Source organism: Cetorhinus maximus, chromosome 24 (genome assembly GCF_964194155.1).
Source record: "Cetorhinus maximus chromosome 24, sCetMax3.hap1.1, whole genome shotgun sequence".
In the NCBI taxonomy this organism is placed as follows: domain Eukaryota; kingdom Metazoa; phylum Chordata; class Chondrichthyes; order Lamniformes; family Cetorhinidae; genus Cetorhinus; species Cetorhinus maximus.
The window spans coordinates 4702911-4720641 of record NC_135902.1 but is presented as its reverse complement, the minus strand read 5'-3'; the positions used below and the strand labels follow the sequence as shown (position 1 = coordinate 4720641).

At 45.3% G+C, this 17731-nt stretch overlaps 1 protein-coding gene across 1 annotated transcript in view; it reads right to left on the bottom strand.

The window, feature by feature from the left end:
* Window positions 1-1026: 1026 nt before the first annotated feature.
* LOC144699615 (heparan sulfate glucosamine 3-O-sulfotransferase 3A1-like) overlaps window positions 1027-17731 on the bottom strand; it is a 149158-nt gene continuing 132453 nt past the window's right edge. The window contains exon 2 of the mRNA XM_078570681.1: window positions 1027-2092. Coding sequence (XP_078426807.1) covers window positions 1471-2092 — 622 coding nt within the window. The 3' untranslated portion in view covers window positions 1027-1470. The remainder of the gene's footprint in view (window positions 2093-17731) is intronic.

Sequence of the window (17731 nt, the reverse complement as noted above, 5' to 3'; positions counted from 1 at the left end):
GCTCCAATAGTGGCAAGCACTGTGTCCTCCGTAGTATTGAGAACATGAAGCTGTGCCTTGGCAGTTAGGTGTTCCTCCTTTCGACATGTGCCACTTTGTCCTGCAAGACATCCACGCATGTTAGAGGGTGCGGTGAGATTTGTCTGGGTGATGTGACTGTCATGGTTGAATAGATGGCATTGTGTGCAAGCTGTGAGATGTGGTTGTGAGGCTAGCAGCAGTGCTAAGTGCACAAGGGTGAGGTGAAGCTATGAATTTTAGGTATGAGCTGTGATTGATGGGAGATTTTTGGCAGCTAAATAATGGGATTGTGTTGCATTAGGCAGGGTGAAAAGCCAGTGGTGCAGTTGATGGAAGATACATTCACTGACCTTGACCACTCACGTGAGCTCATTGAACTTATTTCAGCACTGCATCCAGCTCCTTGGGTCTACGCTCCTGCCATTGATCTACACCATTATCTGTTCCCATTTCCTTTGTAGTTTGTCTAGAGGGCCTCGCCCCCTCTCTACCTCCTGCACCAAGGCCTCTAGTGCAGTACCAGAGAACCTCGGAGCCAGCTGTCTACCATGTTATGTTATTCCACTTTCTTTCCCGGATTAAAGTCACTTCTGCAATGAATTGCAGCACCTTCTCAAGCCAAAATGCGCCTCCCCCTTAAGAGGCACAGCCTTATTTTAAGTAGCACAAGGCCAGCTAGAACTTGTGCTCACCTCTTAAGATGTTGCGCCCCTTGATCAGGCATGCAGCCACTCAACAGTGCATTTAGAGTTGGCTGCACACTGCAATGATAATGCTACCTGCATCACAACCAACGGACACAGGTTAATGGCGCATCACAATCGCCACGCTCCTTTTTGATCCTAATCCACTTTGCACCTAATTAATTCTGAACTGTTCTCCTTCAGTGACAAAAGTTTATCTTTCTTCGCACAAAAAAAGGCAAAGATAACGTAAAAAGTTATTTAAAAAAACATGATTATACCATGTCTTTACAGGCAAGTAGTGAGTCCTGATTACAAATGATAGTGTTATAAATACCCGTAACCTTTATTAAATGTGTGCTTTTAGAAACTCATAAGTGAGGTAAGAGAAATTACCAATACAGAAATAGCACCCTTAGTTAAAGAAATCTGTGAATAAAATATGAAGGTAGTACAAAGAATTAGCAACTCTGTAAAAATAACAAGTTTTTTTGCATGTTTTGAGATAACAGCTGTTGAAAACTCCTAAATAATTCGAAGTAAAACTGAACTATACAGCAAATGTGCTAGGTTGCTCATTCTATACCCTTGTGTAATATGTGGCTAATAGTTTAAATAAATAACTCAGGAAAAATGCATATTTGAACATAAGAATAAAGTCGTCTTGCTTCCAACAGATTCCTGCTCAAATTTGCTCAGAATATCTTTTTGTCTTATTATTTTACTCCATATAGTCTTATTAGGAATATTTTACATATTTAGTATTTCAGTTATCCCAGCCAAAGTTCTGTCCCGTCATTTGGTAAAATTTCATGTTGAAAGGCCGGTAGAAGTCTCTCAGCCTCTGAACCACCTCTGGCTCAATGTTGGGATGGGTTCTGCCTTTTGTTTTGCCCAGGCAATGAGGCTTGCTGCTGCCCTCTGGCTTCTTCAAGCAGGGGAAGCCCTTGGTCTTGTTGAAATAGAAATGTTTGTCAGTGATGATCCTCTTCAGACCCAGAAAGTCTTGGACTTTGCCTAGTTCTCCCGCTGGGTCACTGATCAGCCTCTCTCCACTCACGAACAGAATCTGGCCCATGGGGAAATAAAGAAGCCAATTCTCCAGGTGCTTGGCATAGATGCCAATCTGAATAGCACTCCATGAGGTGTCAATCAGGCCTGTAGTCCTGTTTTTGAAGGCCAAGCTCTCAAAACTGGGGATATCGGGTTTTTTGGAGAGAGTTTGTGTGTAGTCAGAAATAGCCCGAGTGACAGGGTCCCGAACCACCACTATTAGCTTGGCATCCTTGGACATTGCATAGATTCGGGCAGCTGCCTCCTTGGTAACGAAGTAACTGGGAGTTTTCTCCATGGTGATTTGTCCATCCAGTGTTTTAGGCATCAGGCCCCTGCAGAAACATAAATTTATAGTTTGAGAAAAAAAAATCACTTCAGAATTTATTTTAAAAATCCTTAATTCCAGTTTAGATACAATGGGACTACAATTCAAATTTGGCAAGGAATAAAATAGCTGCCCAATACCATCACCCAATTTCCCTTCCCTTTCAAATCAATAGACAGTAAAACGGCAGCCAATCCACTACTGCTCATTTTGTACCTTCACTGAAGTTAACCTTTTTCCTCAATCAATCTAGATGATGAGGGGCATGGACAGGGTGGAAAGGGAGCAGCTGTTCCCCTTAGTTGAAGGGTCAGTCACAAAGGGGCATAAGTTCAAGATGAGGGGCAGGAGGTTTAGGGGGGATGTGAGGAAAAACTTTTTTGCCCAGAGGGTGGTGACGGTCTGGAATGCGCTGCCTGGGAGGGTGGTGGAGGCGGGTTGCCTCACATCCTTTAAAAAGTACCTGGATGAGCACTTGGCACATCATAACATTCAGGCTATGGGCCAAGTGCTGGTAAATGGGATTAGGTAGGTAGGTCAGGTGTTTCTCACGTGTCGGTGCAGAAGGGCCTCTTCTGCACTGTGTGATTCTGTGATTTTGTTTTTGAGACGGTTATGAAAGCAGCACTCAACAGTTCAAACAAAAGTGATAACTCTGTAACTAAAGGTTCACTTCTCTAGGAAGAATGAAAATTTGATCTCATTTGTTTGCCTCGCTTCAACATTCCCTCTGCCTTGTTTGGCTTCCTTATAGACTGTGCTGAATCTTGATAGTTTGAATGAACTGTTAACATCAGCTTGCATTTATTATCTGGCTTTAACATTGTAGACCATTCCAAGGTACTCTACAGGAACATAACCAGAGAAATAAAAATTGGCACTGAGCTGAAGAAGGAGTGATTACAACTAGTAACCAAAAGCTTTATCAAAGAGGGAGGTTGTAAGAAGGATTTTACAGGAGGAAATAAGAGACATAGGGCAGGATTTTCAGGCCCCGACACCAACGAGCATCGTCATGGGTGGGACAGGAAAAATAGGAGAGCTGTTGGAGAGCTCTCCAAATTTTCCTGTCCTGCCCGTGACAATGCCCGCCAGTGGTGGAGCCGCAAAGTCCAGGCCATGGAGAGGCAGAGAGGTTGAGGGATGGAGTTCCAGAGCTTGGAGCCTAGACTGCTGAAGGCATAGCCAACAATGGTGTAACTAAGGAATAGGGGATGCACAAGTGACCCGATGTGGAAAAACATAGAGTTGTCAGAGGGCTGAAGGGCTGGAGGAGGTTAGAGAGATAAGGAAGGGTGAGATATGTGTTGTAATATGCCTTTAAGGGATAGCGGCATAACATCACTCGAAGGGAAATGTGTCATGTGATCCAGTCTCAGTCTCATTTTGGCCTGTGATCCAAACACAGCACACACAGCTCTGCTGCTGATGTCTTCAAGCTTTCTACTTATGTCTAAATGTTTCCATGCACCTATTATTAATATATGAACCCACAATGTATTTACACAATCCCTTATGAGTGATTGGTGCCTTTATATCATTATAAAAACACGGTAACATTGAGGTATTTGAATACAAGGCTGAGAATTTTAAAATCACATTTATGCAGTCTCTCCACAATGTCATACTCAATTATACACAAAGCATTTTAATTTCCGCTGTACACTGTTGCATACTCTAATCAGTTACAGTCCCTCTTACATGCCCATTTTTGTTCCCCATCCCCTGGACCTGTAGACATTAAATGGCATTTGCCACTTTTAAACCCAATCCTCCAACCTTTCCACCTCCTTTTGTATTTGAATCACCTGTTCCCTATTTGCAGCACTTCTCTCCTTCAATTAATTAAAATAGCTTTGTTTTTGACCCAGTGTAAACGTTGTTGGCCCCAAGGAACCCAATGATTACTTTGTTGAGTTCCAAGAACAATAGTCCTTTGTTTCCTCAGATTGAGCCAATCTTTGAGCTGCTCCTGAGATGTGGGCCAGTTAAAACACAAGGTCTCACGATGCACTCATTCCAGTTTTATTCTGACTCACTCAAACCTACTTTTATGGTTAGTACAGGATTTCCATAAACTCCAAATTTAAAAAAAAATCCAATTTGCAAACCTTTGTATTACAGCTCTTTAATTTGCCACACAGTAATTTAAATTCAAAGAAAAGTAACAAAATGCTTTCCAAAAGCACTGATTGCCCACAATAGTGATTAAATGTGGCTGCCTTCTCAGACAGACTTGGCAGACTGACCATGTTCTATGTCGTATGAGCATTAAAAAAAAATGACTGGGGAGTACTTTATGAATGGTCTAGGATTTTGCCATTATAATATTTTACACTGTGAGTTAATGACATGATTTGCTTCACGGTAGTTGTAAGTTTCAAACAAAATAGGCCTGGTTTAATGTTTGCATTACCCGGTTGACGCTGCAGCACAGAGTTTCCTTCAGTACAGGTTCTCCGGATTTATTGGCTGCTTCTTTTAAAAAAACCTTTCTTCTAAGGGTGAGAAATTAGTCCGGGTGTGCTCTCCAGGCCCACACTCAGTCAACTCTTTCGAGTTATCAACAGTCACAGATTGCAACTCTTTCGAGTACAATCACAGTTCTTGGTTTCCGGGAGTGGGACATGAACCCACAACCCTCTGATTCAAAGGCGAGGGTGCTATGAACTGAGCCACAGCTGACACCGTGCACAACCCGTGGACAGAATAAACGAGAGGCCGTTATGGAAATCGCTTCTCACTCCTCATTAAACATGCTCCTATGAGCCCCGGAGCTGGCCACGCCTCCACAGAGAGCTCACCCGAGAAATCAATGGTGGGGCACCTCACTCACAGACACCTGGCCTCAGGTACAGGCTGCGAGGGGTGATTGGAGTGGGATACCAGGTGGCAGGGGCCTGATCGCAACTTGTGTGCCATCTGGGGAGCAGTTCTGGTTCCACAAAAAATTGTTTTTCCAACCTTTCTGCAGTTGACATCCACAGGGACTGCTGAGGACTTCTGAGCAAATCAGGCCCAACGCTACACTGCTTACGGCCAAATGATTTCCCAGTGTGGTCTTTCAACACTGCCTAATTTACATACTTTAAGAGGCCATAAATGACCTCCATGAATTGGGCAATGAGATCAACATCTGCGCAGATTGGGCACAAGCTAGCCCAATAAATTATTATGCTTTGTATACATTTTACATCAAAACCAGACATAACACATACCAATTCCTACCCCAGTGCTGTCTACTGCATTACATGAAGAGCTGGATTTTCACTAAGTCAGGATGACTTGGCAGCCCTTTAGAAATGGTGGCCGGGACCTGAACCCTGGCTTCCCAGCACCAATCCCAGGGTTTCCGATCTTCAGGAGTGCATTTTAAGGGTTGGGATCAAAAGCCTGCACCCTGCACTCTCAACGTGGCAGGCTCAGTTAGAGTCAGGCTAGGTTTTGATTGAGTTGTGGTTCACAGCACCTCAGAGGGGACCCTTTAAAAGGTAAGTTTAAAAGATCCTCCATGCCAAGGACTGCCCCTCCACCAAATCCCATGGCCCCCTCATCCTCCCATGCCAAGGCATGCCCTCCAAACAATCCCATGGCCCCTCATGCACCCTATGCAAAGCTGTGGCACTTTCTTGTCCATTGACCCACTACGTACAGTATAGAACCAATCAAACCAACCCTATAGTGATGATTGAATGTTTTAGAAAAAGCTTTTTAGAAGTCATTCATTCATAGTTTTCCACTATGTTAAAAAAGAAGTCCTTTTTCTCTGGGGCTCAGGTGTTTTCGTACTCTAATGGATATTTGGGCTCGCAGCCAAGAATAGATCATGAGGCTTGAATACATAATTAGACTGTTATCTGAAAAGGAAGAATGTGCAGGGTTGCGGGGAGAAGGCGAGGAAATGAGACTAGGGTGAGTTACTCATTCGGAGGGCCGAGGCAGACATGATGGTCAAATGGTCTCTTTCTGAACAGTAACAATTCTGTGATTCTGTGATCTCTATTAATAATTCACACACTTAGTAATCACAGCACAAAGTCTTTTGCACCATAAAAAATAAGTCAAAATAAAGTTTCTTTTTTACTTATTTCTATTCCTTACCATGTTTGATGGCATATATTAATTGAGAGCGGAAAGCACATCTGAAAAATCTAAGGATTCAGTCAGAGACTTTGCAACTCAAGAAATAAAAGGAAATACAAAATGACAGTTGAGGACATCTGAAGGAACTTATATTGAGTCAATCTGCATAATACTCATTGAACTGTAGCCCGACAATGATTGTGTCATAACCAGGACTAATACTTAGCAGCTGACAGCTCTGCAAATCAACACTTAGACTGTCATCATCCGTGATGATGTCCATTATGTACCCTAGCATTGGAAGAAGGTATAATGAATGCCCAAGGAAATCATTCCAACAAAGTGATGCCATGTTTGTTATCTCTGATAGCTGGTGGTTTAAATGTAATACTTTTTCAGAACACTGTAACAAAGAAAATAAATAAAAGGAATTGTGGGAAAAAAAAATCAATGCTTTATTTCCTGTGTGATAATATAATTGTTAATAATTGCTGACAAGTGATAGATGAATGCATTTGGAGCAAGTTAAGTTTGTCTTTTCCGAAATACTTTTTAATTTGATGATTGTGGAAGTGCTTGACAGCAATTTCTAGAGGAAGTTAGTTTCAGCGACTGGGGTCCCTTCCCCTCCCCCCGCCCCCCCGCCCCCCCCAACCCCCAAGCACTGATTGGAGAACCCTGAGTGGGAACCCTGTATAATTTCTGTCTGGGCGGCCCAACGCTATTTAAGTGTCATCAGGCCCTTGCCTGGGCAGCGTCGGGTCTTCCGCACCACCAAGGCCCCAATCGGGCAGAAATCCCACCCCCGTGAGCTGCCGGCCATTCGGAGGCCAGTAGCTCTCCATTGGCAGCAATGCCACTGGGAGCTGTGGCTGCTGCCGGCAATGCTCTGAGGCCTTCACCAGGGGGGGGTCATCGCTGCATCCCCGGAGACAAGTGAGTGGAGTGGGATGGGGGTTGCGGGGAGAGTCACCAGTGAGGGCGACAGCGGGGTGGCATTCATCAACCACCTGACCCCGGTGCCTGGTCCTCTACTGGATGCTGAGTGTCCCCCACCCCATGAGGTCACAGGCAAACCCCATAGGGTTTGCTCGGCAGCCTTTGGGAAGCATGGGAGACCCGTGTGCATCCCATTAAATATCTGAGCCACCATTAAATCTCAGTGGGCTCAGGGATAATTGGTTTTATGTGGCTCTTTGATGAACCTAATTGACTTCCCTCCACCAGCGGGCAGGATATCCTTGTCGGGCCCTTGCTGACCCCCCACTAAATTACGAGCATACAAACATATGAAATAGCAGCAGAAGCAGGCCATTCAGCCCATCGAGCCTGCTCCACCATCCACATTCCCATCTATCCCAATAGCCTTTCATTCCCCCGCCTAACAAGAATCTATCTACCTCCACCTTAAAGATATTCACTGACCCCGCCTCCACCACCTTCTGAGGCAGAGAATTCCAAAGTCGCACAACCCTCTGAGAGAAAACAAATTCTCCTCATCGCTGTCCTAAAAAAGGGCGCCCCCTGATTTTCAAACAGTGCCCCCTTGTTCTGGACTCACCCACAAGAGGAAACATCCTTTCAATATCCACCTTGTCAAGACCGTTCAGGATCTTGTACACTTCAATCAGGTCACCCCTCACTCTTCTAAACTCCAGTGGAAACAAGCCCAGTCTGTCCAAGCTATCCTCTAAGACAACCCACTCATTCTTGATATCAATTTTCCTGAAACCAGGGGCAGAACTTTCCCCTGTCAGGGGGGAGGCTGAAGTGTGGGCACGCAAAGGCGCACCGCCGATTGGCATCATGCCGCCATTTTATATGGACGGGCCAAGTAAGGCCTGCCCAACGTGACGTCCCTGAGCCGTGAGTGCGCTCTTGCACACACGCACACAAAAGAGCACCCTCATCTCCCTGAGACAAAGTGTTGCCTCAGGGAGATCGACTGTACATTAGAAAATATTAAAAATAGAAGAAAAAAATGACGTCTCCTCATGTGACGCTGTCACATGAGTTGGGACATGTCCATAACTTTTAAAAACAGTTTAATTAAATGTTTTAAAACCTACATGAAATCTCATTCCGCCCATGGACGAGGTTTCATGCTTTTTCTAATGCCCACCAGGGCTCCTGGCCTGCCCGCCAACCTTATGATCGGACAGGCAGGTCCAATAATTACTTAAATGACTCTGTCAATGGCCTCAATTGGCCGTTGACATGTCGGCGGGACAGCTGATTCTGCTGAGCCCCCGCCTACCTGAAAATTTAAATGGGGCGCGGTGACGTCGGGAGTTCTGCCCGACTTCACCGCGCGTCATTTTACACGTCGGCGAACGGGTCCCGCCCGCCCCCCCCCGCCCCCCTGCTCGCCAATGGGAAAATCCTGGCCCAGGAATTGGAGGTGGGTACTGCCGCCTGATTCTCCTGGCAAACCCACCATCATGCCCACTCCAACACAGCCTTCTGTGTCAAATCCAGATTTCATCCTGTGAGGGATTTATAAAGTTCTTCTGCATGAGGGGAAACCATTCTGAATTGCAAGGATTTTCGATTCATATCATGTTAATGCAAAGCCAGCAGTGCCTGTCAAAACTTACTCTCCCTGCAACTTCTCCTCTTTCTCCAATCCCCCCCGAAGGTGTTACCTTGCTCCCTGGAGCACTGTTGCTTTCTGATTCTTCATGGAAGTGGCTATTAATCGTGTGTGAGTTTTGACAGTTGTGGCAGGCGGGCACAGACCCTGACTGTGCAGGTACCATAACAATCACAGCAGCACCACAGGGCGGCTTATGATGTGGTGATCAAGATCAGGAGTTATGACTGACCATCCCCTCTGTAACCAAGGGTGTTGCTACCAACGGCGGTGCCCCATACTGCTACTCCAGATGAGATCTGGAAACACAGCACATACTCAGGATTGAACCTGGATCCTCGTGGATCTTTATGGCTGAGATAGGGTCAGTGTTCCTGCGTGGGTACAGATTACTCACAGATTGTAAGGTCCGGGTGTAAAGTTCACTGGAAGAGCAGTGTGCTGTTTTTTTAATGCTTCACTAGTTTCGAAGTATACTGCTTCCACCACTAGCAAACTCCGACTGGTATGTGTACTGTTTACAGAATGCACCACAGCAAGTCACCAAGGCTTCTTCGGCAGTTTCCTGCAAACACACCACCCAGGAAAAGGCCAGCGGTGCATGGGAAGATGAAAGCACTTGCACATTCCTCTCTGTCACTTCAATTTCTTCCATGTAAAGCGGAGATGGGGAATTTCCTTTGGGAAAATCATTATTGGCAGTAATGCAACTGTACAGCAATAGGGCAAACAGCAGAGCAAGTGTAATAATAATGGTCCCTCGAAAACAGAGCAGTCGCAGAGAAAGAAATGTAAAAGAAAGAAACGTAATGTTGAAAGAGCTTTAAAGTTGGTTAATTAGTCTTCTGGCTATGATCTTTAAATGAGCTTATGCTTACAGCAAACTTTCACCAAACATTCTCGGGTGTGGATATGTCCGACTGTCCCACATGCACGAATATCAGCAAACTGCACGCAGGGCATTCCTTTCTCATCCCATAGTCATACTTATATGAAGCTCTCACAAATTTGAGGCCCACATTCTCTGCCTCTATTTCGCTGGGACGAAAGGCAATGGATAAAGTGGGTGGAGATCCAGCGCACTGGATCCCTAACAATTGCCAAATTGATCCAATTGCTTCCAAATTGAACACAGCAAACAGATCTGATTGGGAAGTGTCCAGGCAGAGGTCGCTCCCTTGGAATTATTGGACAACTCAGAACCCATTATTTTTTTAAGAACTAATGTCATTCAAATAAGATTCTTTGTCATTTTATTTTTATTTCATGTGAAGTAGATGATTTTTTTGTAAATGTGCTGGTTTAACATGCCACTTTGAGATAAAGCCGGTCAAGCAATGTGCCCGTTAATACAATCACCTCCTTTTGGCCATTTAAAATACCAACTTTGCAGGCAAAAATACTAAATCTGTTATCCTCAAAATAATGGGCTGGATTTTATGGCCACTTCAGTGCCTCATCACGGCCCCGCCACCAAATAACCCGCGGGAGGGGAGGCCCAGGGCAAGTAGGTAGCCAGGCAGTTTTTACTGAATGAATTGGTGTCAGCGAATAAGGAGGGCTGGAGGAGGCACCTCCTTTGGAGGGTCCTTGCGCCCATCTGAGGCATTCCCCCCGGGGTCATAGTCCCTGTAACCCTCCCTCCCTGGCCTCTCAAACCCAGCTCGCTACCCCTCTCACCCTTCTAGCTAGGGCCTGCCAGTCAGCTCCGCCAATACCATGGACTTACTTAAAGTCCGGCATCCATAACTTCCTCTTCTTCAGGGACTGCTTGTAGTCCCAGCAGTGGCCAGCACTTGAACCTGGCATTGCTGGGACTACAGCTCTCTGAGACAGGGCTTGCTCTCCGGGTTGGGGTGGTAGTCTCGCCCTTAGCCTATTGAAACCCTGCCCAGTGAAAATGGCTGCAGGGCAGCCAGCTTTTTCTGGGCAGGCTCTCATCCGACTTTTTAGTTGGGGAGAGATGGGGTGCAGGAACATTGTGGCCCGTAAAATCCAGCCCTATGTCTCTGTCCAGCCTGGTTAGAACCAAGCCAGTTTGGTTCTATTTTCTTCCTTACTGAAATCCACTGATGTAGATCAGTGTCCTCGGCCCAACCATCTTCAACTGCTTCATCAATGACCTTCCTTCCATCATAAGGTCAGAACTGGGGATGTTCGCTGATGATTGCACAATGTTCAGCACCATTTGCGACTCCTCAGAAACTGAAGCAGTCCATGTCCAAACGCAGCAAGACCTGGACAATATCCAGGCTTGGGCTGACAAGTGGCAAGTAACATTCCCGCCTCAAGAGAGAATCTAACCATCCCCCGTTGACATTTGATGGAACTACCATCGCTGAATCTTCCTCTATCAGCAACCTGTTGTTTACCATTGACCAGAAACTGAACTGGACTAGCTATAAAACTCCAGTGGCTACAAGAGCAGGTCAGAGGTTGGGAATCCTGTGGCGAGTAACTCAACTCCTAACTGCCCAAAGCCTGTCCACCATCTACAAGGCACAGTCAGGAATGTGATGGAATACTCTCCACTTGCCTGGATGAGTGCAGCTCCAACAACACTCAAAAAGCTTGACACCATCCAGGACAAAGCAGCCCACTTGATTGGCACCACATCCACAAACATTCATTCCTCCACCACCAACGCACAATGGCAGCAGTGTGTACCATCTACAAGATGCACTGCAGGAATTCACCAAGGCTCCTTAGACAGCACCTTCCAAACCCACGACCACTACCATCTAGAAGGACAAGGGCAGCAGACACACGGGAACACCACCACCTGGAAGTTCCCCTCTAAACCACTCAACATGCTGACTTGGAAATATATCGCCGTTCCTTCACTTTTGCTGAGTCAAAATCCTGGAGCTCTCTTCCTAACAGCACTGTGGGTGTATCTACACCACATGTGCTGTAGTGGTTCAAGAAGTCAGCTCACCACCACCTTCTCAAGGGCATTTAGGGATGGGCAATAAATGCTGGCTTAGCCAGTGACACCCACATAATATAATACATGAATGAATTTTTAAAAAATGACAAACAGCAGCTTTGCTTTCTTAATTGCAGCAGTTGGTCTTAAAGTTAGGAGTGGTTGAAGCTGTCTATCACCCCGATTTTCACTATTATAAAAAGCAAAATCCCGACTCAGTGTAAGGAAGGTGAGAAAATACCTGACAGCCATTGGAATGGCACATTCCAAGGTCTAGGACTATGCGCTGAGGGGTGCAATAAAGCTTGGGGCAGCTGCTGCAGAGGTGCAATGGGGAAAGGCCACTGTCGAAGGCCATCCTGCTGAGGTACACTGAGGGGTATGAAACCGTGTAAAACCCCTCGGGCTGTATGTTTGGCATGGAATGAATATTGTAAATATGAGCTGTAAGTGCAAGTATAGTGAGGTACCTCAGAGTGCCATATACTGTACTGAAAACAACTGACCCCATTTGCACTTTATGTAAAGCTAACTTTGAATTGTCATGGAATGCACTTATATCAATTTTATGAATAAAGTATGTTTTTTGCTGAAAAAAAATACCTGAGAGATATTGGATTTTCTGGCAATGCTCAAATGTTAATGTCAGCATCTGCGACAGACACTTCCATTTGTTTTCACTGTAGGTGCCGTGAGTTTTGTTTGGAATCATTTTCACATCAAAGGAAAACAGTCTTGAATAAATGCTCAGCAAACATATTCCATCTGTGTGGAAACCCTGATGAAAACTGCTTTGGGAAAATTGTGTTGCATCGTCTCATCACTGGCACCTAACACTTTATTGCAGTAAAAATAATACAATTCCTCTCAATTTTCTCCCTCTAACCTCAGGCCTAATATGAACAAAGGAAATAAATGCGAGAATCTAATAGTGCCAAGTGTAGCCTTTGTAGACAATGTAGTTTACTTAGAAATGGCCTGATGTTGACATGTGTACATGTGGCGAGTGTGCAATCATTGAAACTTGATAAATTGGACTTTAAAAGTGAATTTTCAGTGTCTCTTGGCTTGAAAGTTTAAATTTTTTGTTAGGTAATGAATACTTATTATTTACAATGATGGTAGATTATTCAACACCACTCTTTGCTTTGAAAATTGCTCTATTCCAAGTTCCTGAAAACAAGCTGCACTCTGCCAACAAAACAAGCAAAGAATCATAAGATCTTAAGGCAGATGATGAGGCCATTTGGCCCACTGTGGCTATGCCACCTCTTTGAAAGTTTCCTTTACAGCACTACCCTGCTTTTCAGATGAAGTGGCAGATGAAGCTCAATGCAGAGAAGTGTAAAGTGATTCATTTTAGCAAGAAAGATATGGTGAGACAGTATAAAATAAAGGGAGAGCCTATAAAGGAGGTGCAGGAACAGAGGGACCTCGGTGTATATGTACATATGTACATCTTTCATTGAAAGATGGCCAAGCATGTTGAGAGAGCAAGTAAGAAAGCATGTAGTATCTTAGGCTTTATTAATAGGGGCATTGAGTACAAGAGTAAGGAAGTCATGTTGAACTTGTATAAGACACTAGTTAGGCCTCATCTGGAGTACTGCGTCCAGTTCTGGGTGCCATGTTTGAAGAAGTATGCACATATATCCCGGGATTCCCGGGATGAAGAACTTTAGCTATGATGATAGATTAGAGAGGTTGGGACTATTTTCCTTGGAGAAAAGAAGGCTGAGGGGAGACTTGATAGAGATATTCAAGATCCTGAGGGGTATGGCCAGGGTAAGTGGTGAGAGATTGTTCCCACTCAAGAGAACATCAAGAACTAGGGGGCACAGATTCAAAATAATTGGCAAAAGGAGTAAATGTGATGTGAGGAACTTTTATTTCACCCAGAGGGTGGTTGGAGGCAGTTTTGATCGAGGTATTCCAAAGGAAATTGGATTGCTACCTGAAAAGAGAGAATGTGCAGGTTTACGGGGATGAGTCAGGGGAGCGGGGCTAGATGGAATGCTCTTTCAGACAGCCAGCGCAAACTCGATGGGCTGAATGGCCTCCCTCTACACTGTAAAGAAACTGTGATGCTGTGAATTGTCACTGAACATGTGTAATGTTTGAAATCTGTAAAAATGCAGTACTGAAGCTCTAAGAGTTAACCTGACTGCTTTTGGTGAAACACAAAGGGGTTTTTTGTATTTTACAGTTAATGTGTTCATGTTTATAAGATTGTGGTTTGGGCCAACCGGGCATGGTTCGATTATTAATGATTTACAGCTGTTCTCAGCCACTTCAATCTATTCTCAAGCTCAGGGAATTTGAAATTCAAAAGTCGACAGAACAGTTTAATTATTTATTAAAACTGCTGGCATTGCTCGAAGGAGAGCTTTGTGTACAATACGTCAGCCCATAATAGCACCGCACAGCAAAGCAGGTTACATTCTGATAGCTATTCTCAAATGAAAAGGGACTTGCCTGAACCACTTAGTTTGATGCATAAGAAAATACAGATTGTGGATATTCGTAAAGGATGATTTTAATTAGCTGGGAATCTGCTGGAACCCGAGATAAGTGAACAATTTATGTGGCTGTGGAATGTTTGTCAGGTTTAAACCAGATGTTTCATTTCAGGCTAAACACCACTTTAAGGATAAAAGATAAAACCTGACAGAAATTTTATTCTAATGCAAAACTGGCTTAAAACCTTACTTTAGGTTTTAATGGTATTGAATTGCTCATAAACCAGGATATTGTCAATGCAGATGTGGGACAAAATTCTGCCCTTGGCGGACAGGCTCGGGGGGGGGCGGGCTGAGGGGGGGCAGTCGGGAAGCTGACTGCCGACTGTGATCGGCACTGGACCGCAATTTCACGCTGGCGGGCTAACTAAAGCCCGAGCGGCGTGAAACACGAGCGGCAGCGCTCAGCGCTTAGCGCTGCCTGTCCGGTGGGGGAGGAGGGTGAGTGGGCCAAGCGTGAACTTCACACATGCTCGCGAGCCAGCGCTTCACAGGGCAGAATTTTATGCCTGTCGGGCGGGTGGGCCCAACCCAATCTCCGGCGGGCGGGGAGCCGCTTCCCGCCGGAGAAGTGGGCCCCGCCGCCATTTTACGTGGGTGGGCCAATTAAGGCCCGCCCAGCGTGACGTCCGGCGGGAAGCGCTATGCGCTCCCTGTGCGGGCGGGGGGGATTCCCCAAAAGCGAGAGTGCGCTCTTTCACGCATGCGCACGAAAGAGCACACATCTCCCTGCGGCTTAGTGCTGCCTCAGGTAGATCGCTGACACTTTTAAAAATATGAAAAATAAAAAATAAAAATCCCTAACATGTTCCCCTCATGTGACATTGTCACATGAGATGGGACATGTTCATAATTTACATAATAAGTTTATTAAACTTTTTAAAACCCTACATGACACTTCATCCCGCCGCTGGATGAGGTTTCATGTTTTCTCTATTTGCCGCCGGGGTTCCTGGCCTGCGACCTTAAGGTTGGACCGGCAGGTCCTTTAATTGTATCATTGATCCAGTCACTGGCCTCAATTGGCTATTGACAGGTCGGCGGGCCCGCAGCTGATTTTGCTGCACCCCCACCTTCCTGAAAATTTAAATGGGGCGTGGTGACATCAGGGGTTCCGCCCGACATCATCCCACAGGCCCCGCCCCCGCTCACCAACGGCAAAATTCTGCCGATAATCTCCCTGAGGCACAGAGCTGCCTCAGGGAGATGAAGGGATTTAAAAAAAAAATAAGGAAAATAAAAATGTAATAAAACATGTCCCCTCATGTGACTCTGTCACATGAGCAGGGACATGTTATTAATGAAAAATTAAAGTAGTATTTTGTTTTTATTTGCTTTTGGAAACCTCATCCAGCCCATGGATGAGGTTTCCAAAAAAAATGCAAAGGCCGCTTGGCCTTTTGTCTGCCCGCCAACCGTTAGGTTAGACGGGCAGTGAAAATTTTAAGTTAATTGATTACTTAGTGGCCTTAACCAACCTTTTGATTGTCAGTGGGTGCACTGCTGGCTCTGGCGCGCACCCGCCAACTGAACTATCGCGCAACTGCGCATTGGTGTCAGCACCCTCGACCGACGTCAACGCACGTCATTTCATACTCGAGCGATCGGGCGTGTGCCCACCCACCGAGCGAAAATTTCTGGCCGTGGTCTTAATACAGTTCCAAATGAATATCCCAGAAAATTCCAGCAATCATAGGTGTCAGTGGTGTATCCGGTTACCAGAGCAATACAGTATCATGAAGTGAATCTGTGTTAAAATATTGGTCTTCCAATCTGTCCATGGTGTCACTCTTCCCTATCTCTGTAACCTTATCAAGCTCTATAACTTTCTGGGAAATCTGTGTTCCTCCAGCTCTGGCCCCTTGTGCATCCCCTATTTCCTTCACTCCACCATTGGCAGCCATAACTTCGACCATCTGGGGAGCTCTGAAGTTCCTTTACAAACCTCTTCGGCTCCCAACCTCTCTCCCCTCCTTTAAGAATTTGTTGGCATCAATGGTGGTACCTAGCAGGATATGATCAAGATTGCGGCTTTTTAAAAAAAAAGTCAATATAATCGCTCATATTTTATTCAAAGTTATACCTAGTATGATGAGAGTTTATTAAGCAGTTTGTTTAGTTCAGGAAAGTTTGTCGAATACTGTACTATAGATGGGTTAGAGATATAGGAACAGGAGTAGACTATTAGATCATAACTGATCTACATCTTAACTCCATTCACCAACCTTTGAAACATATCTGTTGATGTCCTTGCCTAATAAAATTTGTCAATCTCAGTATTGGAAATTTCAATTGACCCCCAGCCTCCACAGCCTTTTTTAACGAGAGTCTAGATTTCCACTACCTTTGAGTGAGGAAGGTGCTTTGGTTTCACTCCTGAATGGCCTGGCTTTAACTGTAGAATCATGCCTTCTTCTTCTTGAATCCTCCACTAAAGGTAGCAGCTTCCCTGTATATATTTATTTCATTATTTATTCATTCGCAGGCATTTATTCATCCGCTGGCATTTATTGTTTATCCCTGATTGTCCTTGAGAAGGTGGTGGTGAGCTGCCTTCTTGAACCGCTGTGGTTCATGTGGTGTAGGTACACCCACAGTGCTGTTAGGAAGGGAGTTCCAGGATTTTGACCCAGCGACAGTGAAGGAACAGTGATATATTTCCAAGTCAGGATGGTGTGTGGCTTGGAGGGGAACTTGCAGGTGGTGGTGTTCCCATGTATCTGCTGCCCTTGTCCTTCTAGGTGGTAGAGGTAGAGGGGTTTGGGAGGTGCTGTCAAAGGACCATTGGTGAGTTGTTGCAGTGCATCTTGCAGATGGTACACACACTGCTGCCACTGTGCATCGGTGGTGGAGGGAGTGGATGTTTAAGGTGGTGGAGGGAGTGGATGTTTAAGGTGGTGGGGGGAGTGGATGTTTAAGGTGGTGGTGGATGGGGTACCCCTATTGACACCTTTCATGATTTTAATCAGCTAGATTAGTTCACCCTTCAATCTTCTAACCTATAGGGGCCGCAAGTTTATGAAACTTTTCTTCAGGATTTAACCCATTACATCCCGTAGCAATACTCAAACTGCTGGTATGTTGGTATGCTGACTTTGTGCGTGCGGCAGACTAGTGCTTGGAACTATGCTTCACGATAATGGATACAATTTCTGGATATTCCTGATATTGGACAATGAAGCGGAGAAAACTCCAGGGAATTTAGGTGGAGAAGCCAACATTGCATCCCAGCATCCGAGCGGGTACCAGCATCGCTCTAAATTTCCCTCCCACCTCCATCCCAGGGAGTTTGGTCACTCTCACCTTCAACAAACCACCACAGTTAAATGATGGCGGAAAGCCGGAGCCCTGGGAGCCACTGGATTTATCAGTCTCGAGCTGCTAGTACCGTCAAACCTATTACTAGCGAGGAGAAGGTTGGTAGTAGATTCTGAGGTGGCGATAGAAGCCCTGCTGAAACCCTTACGTTAAGGGGAAGCCAAGTAGTAGGGACATCTCACTCTGATCAAGCCCCGACACACA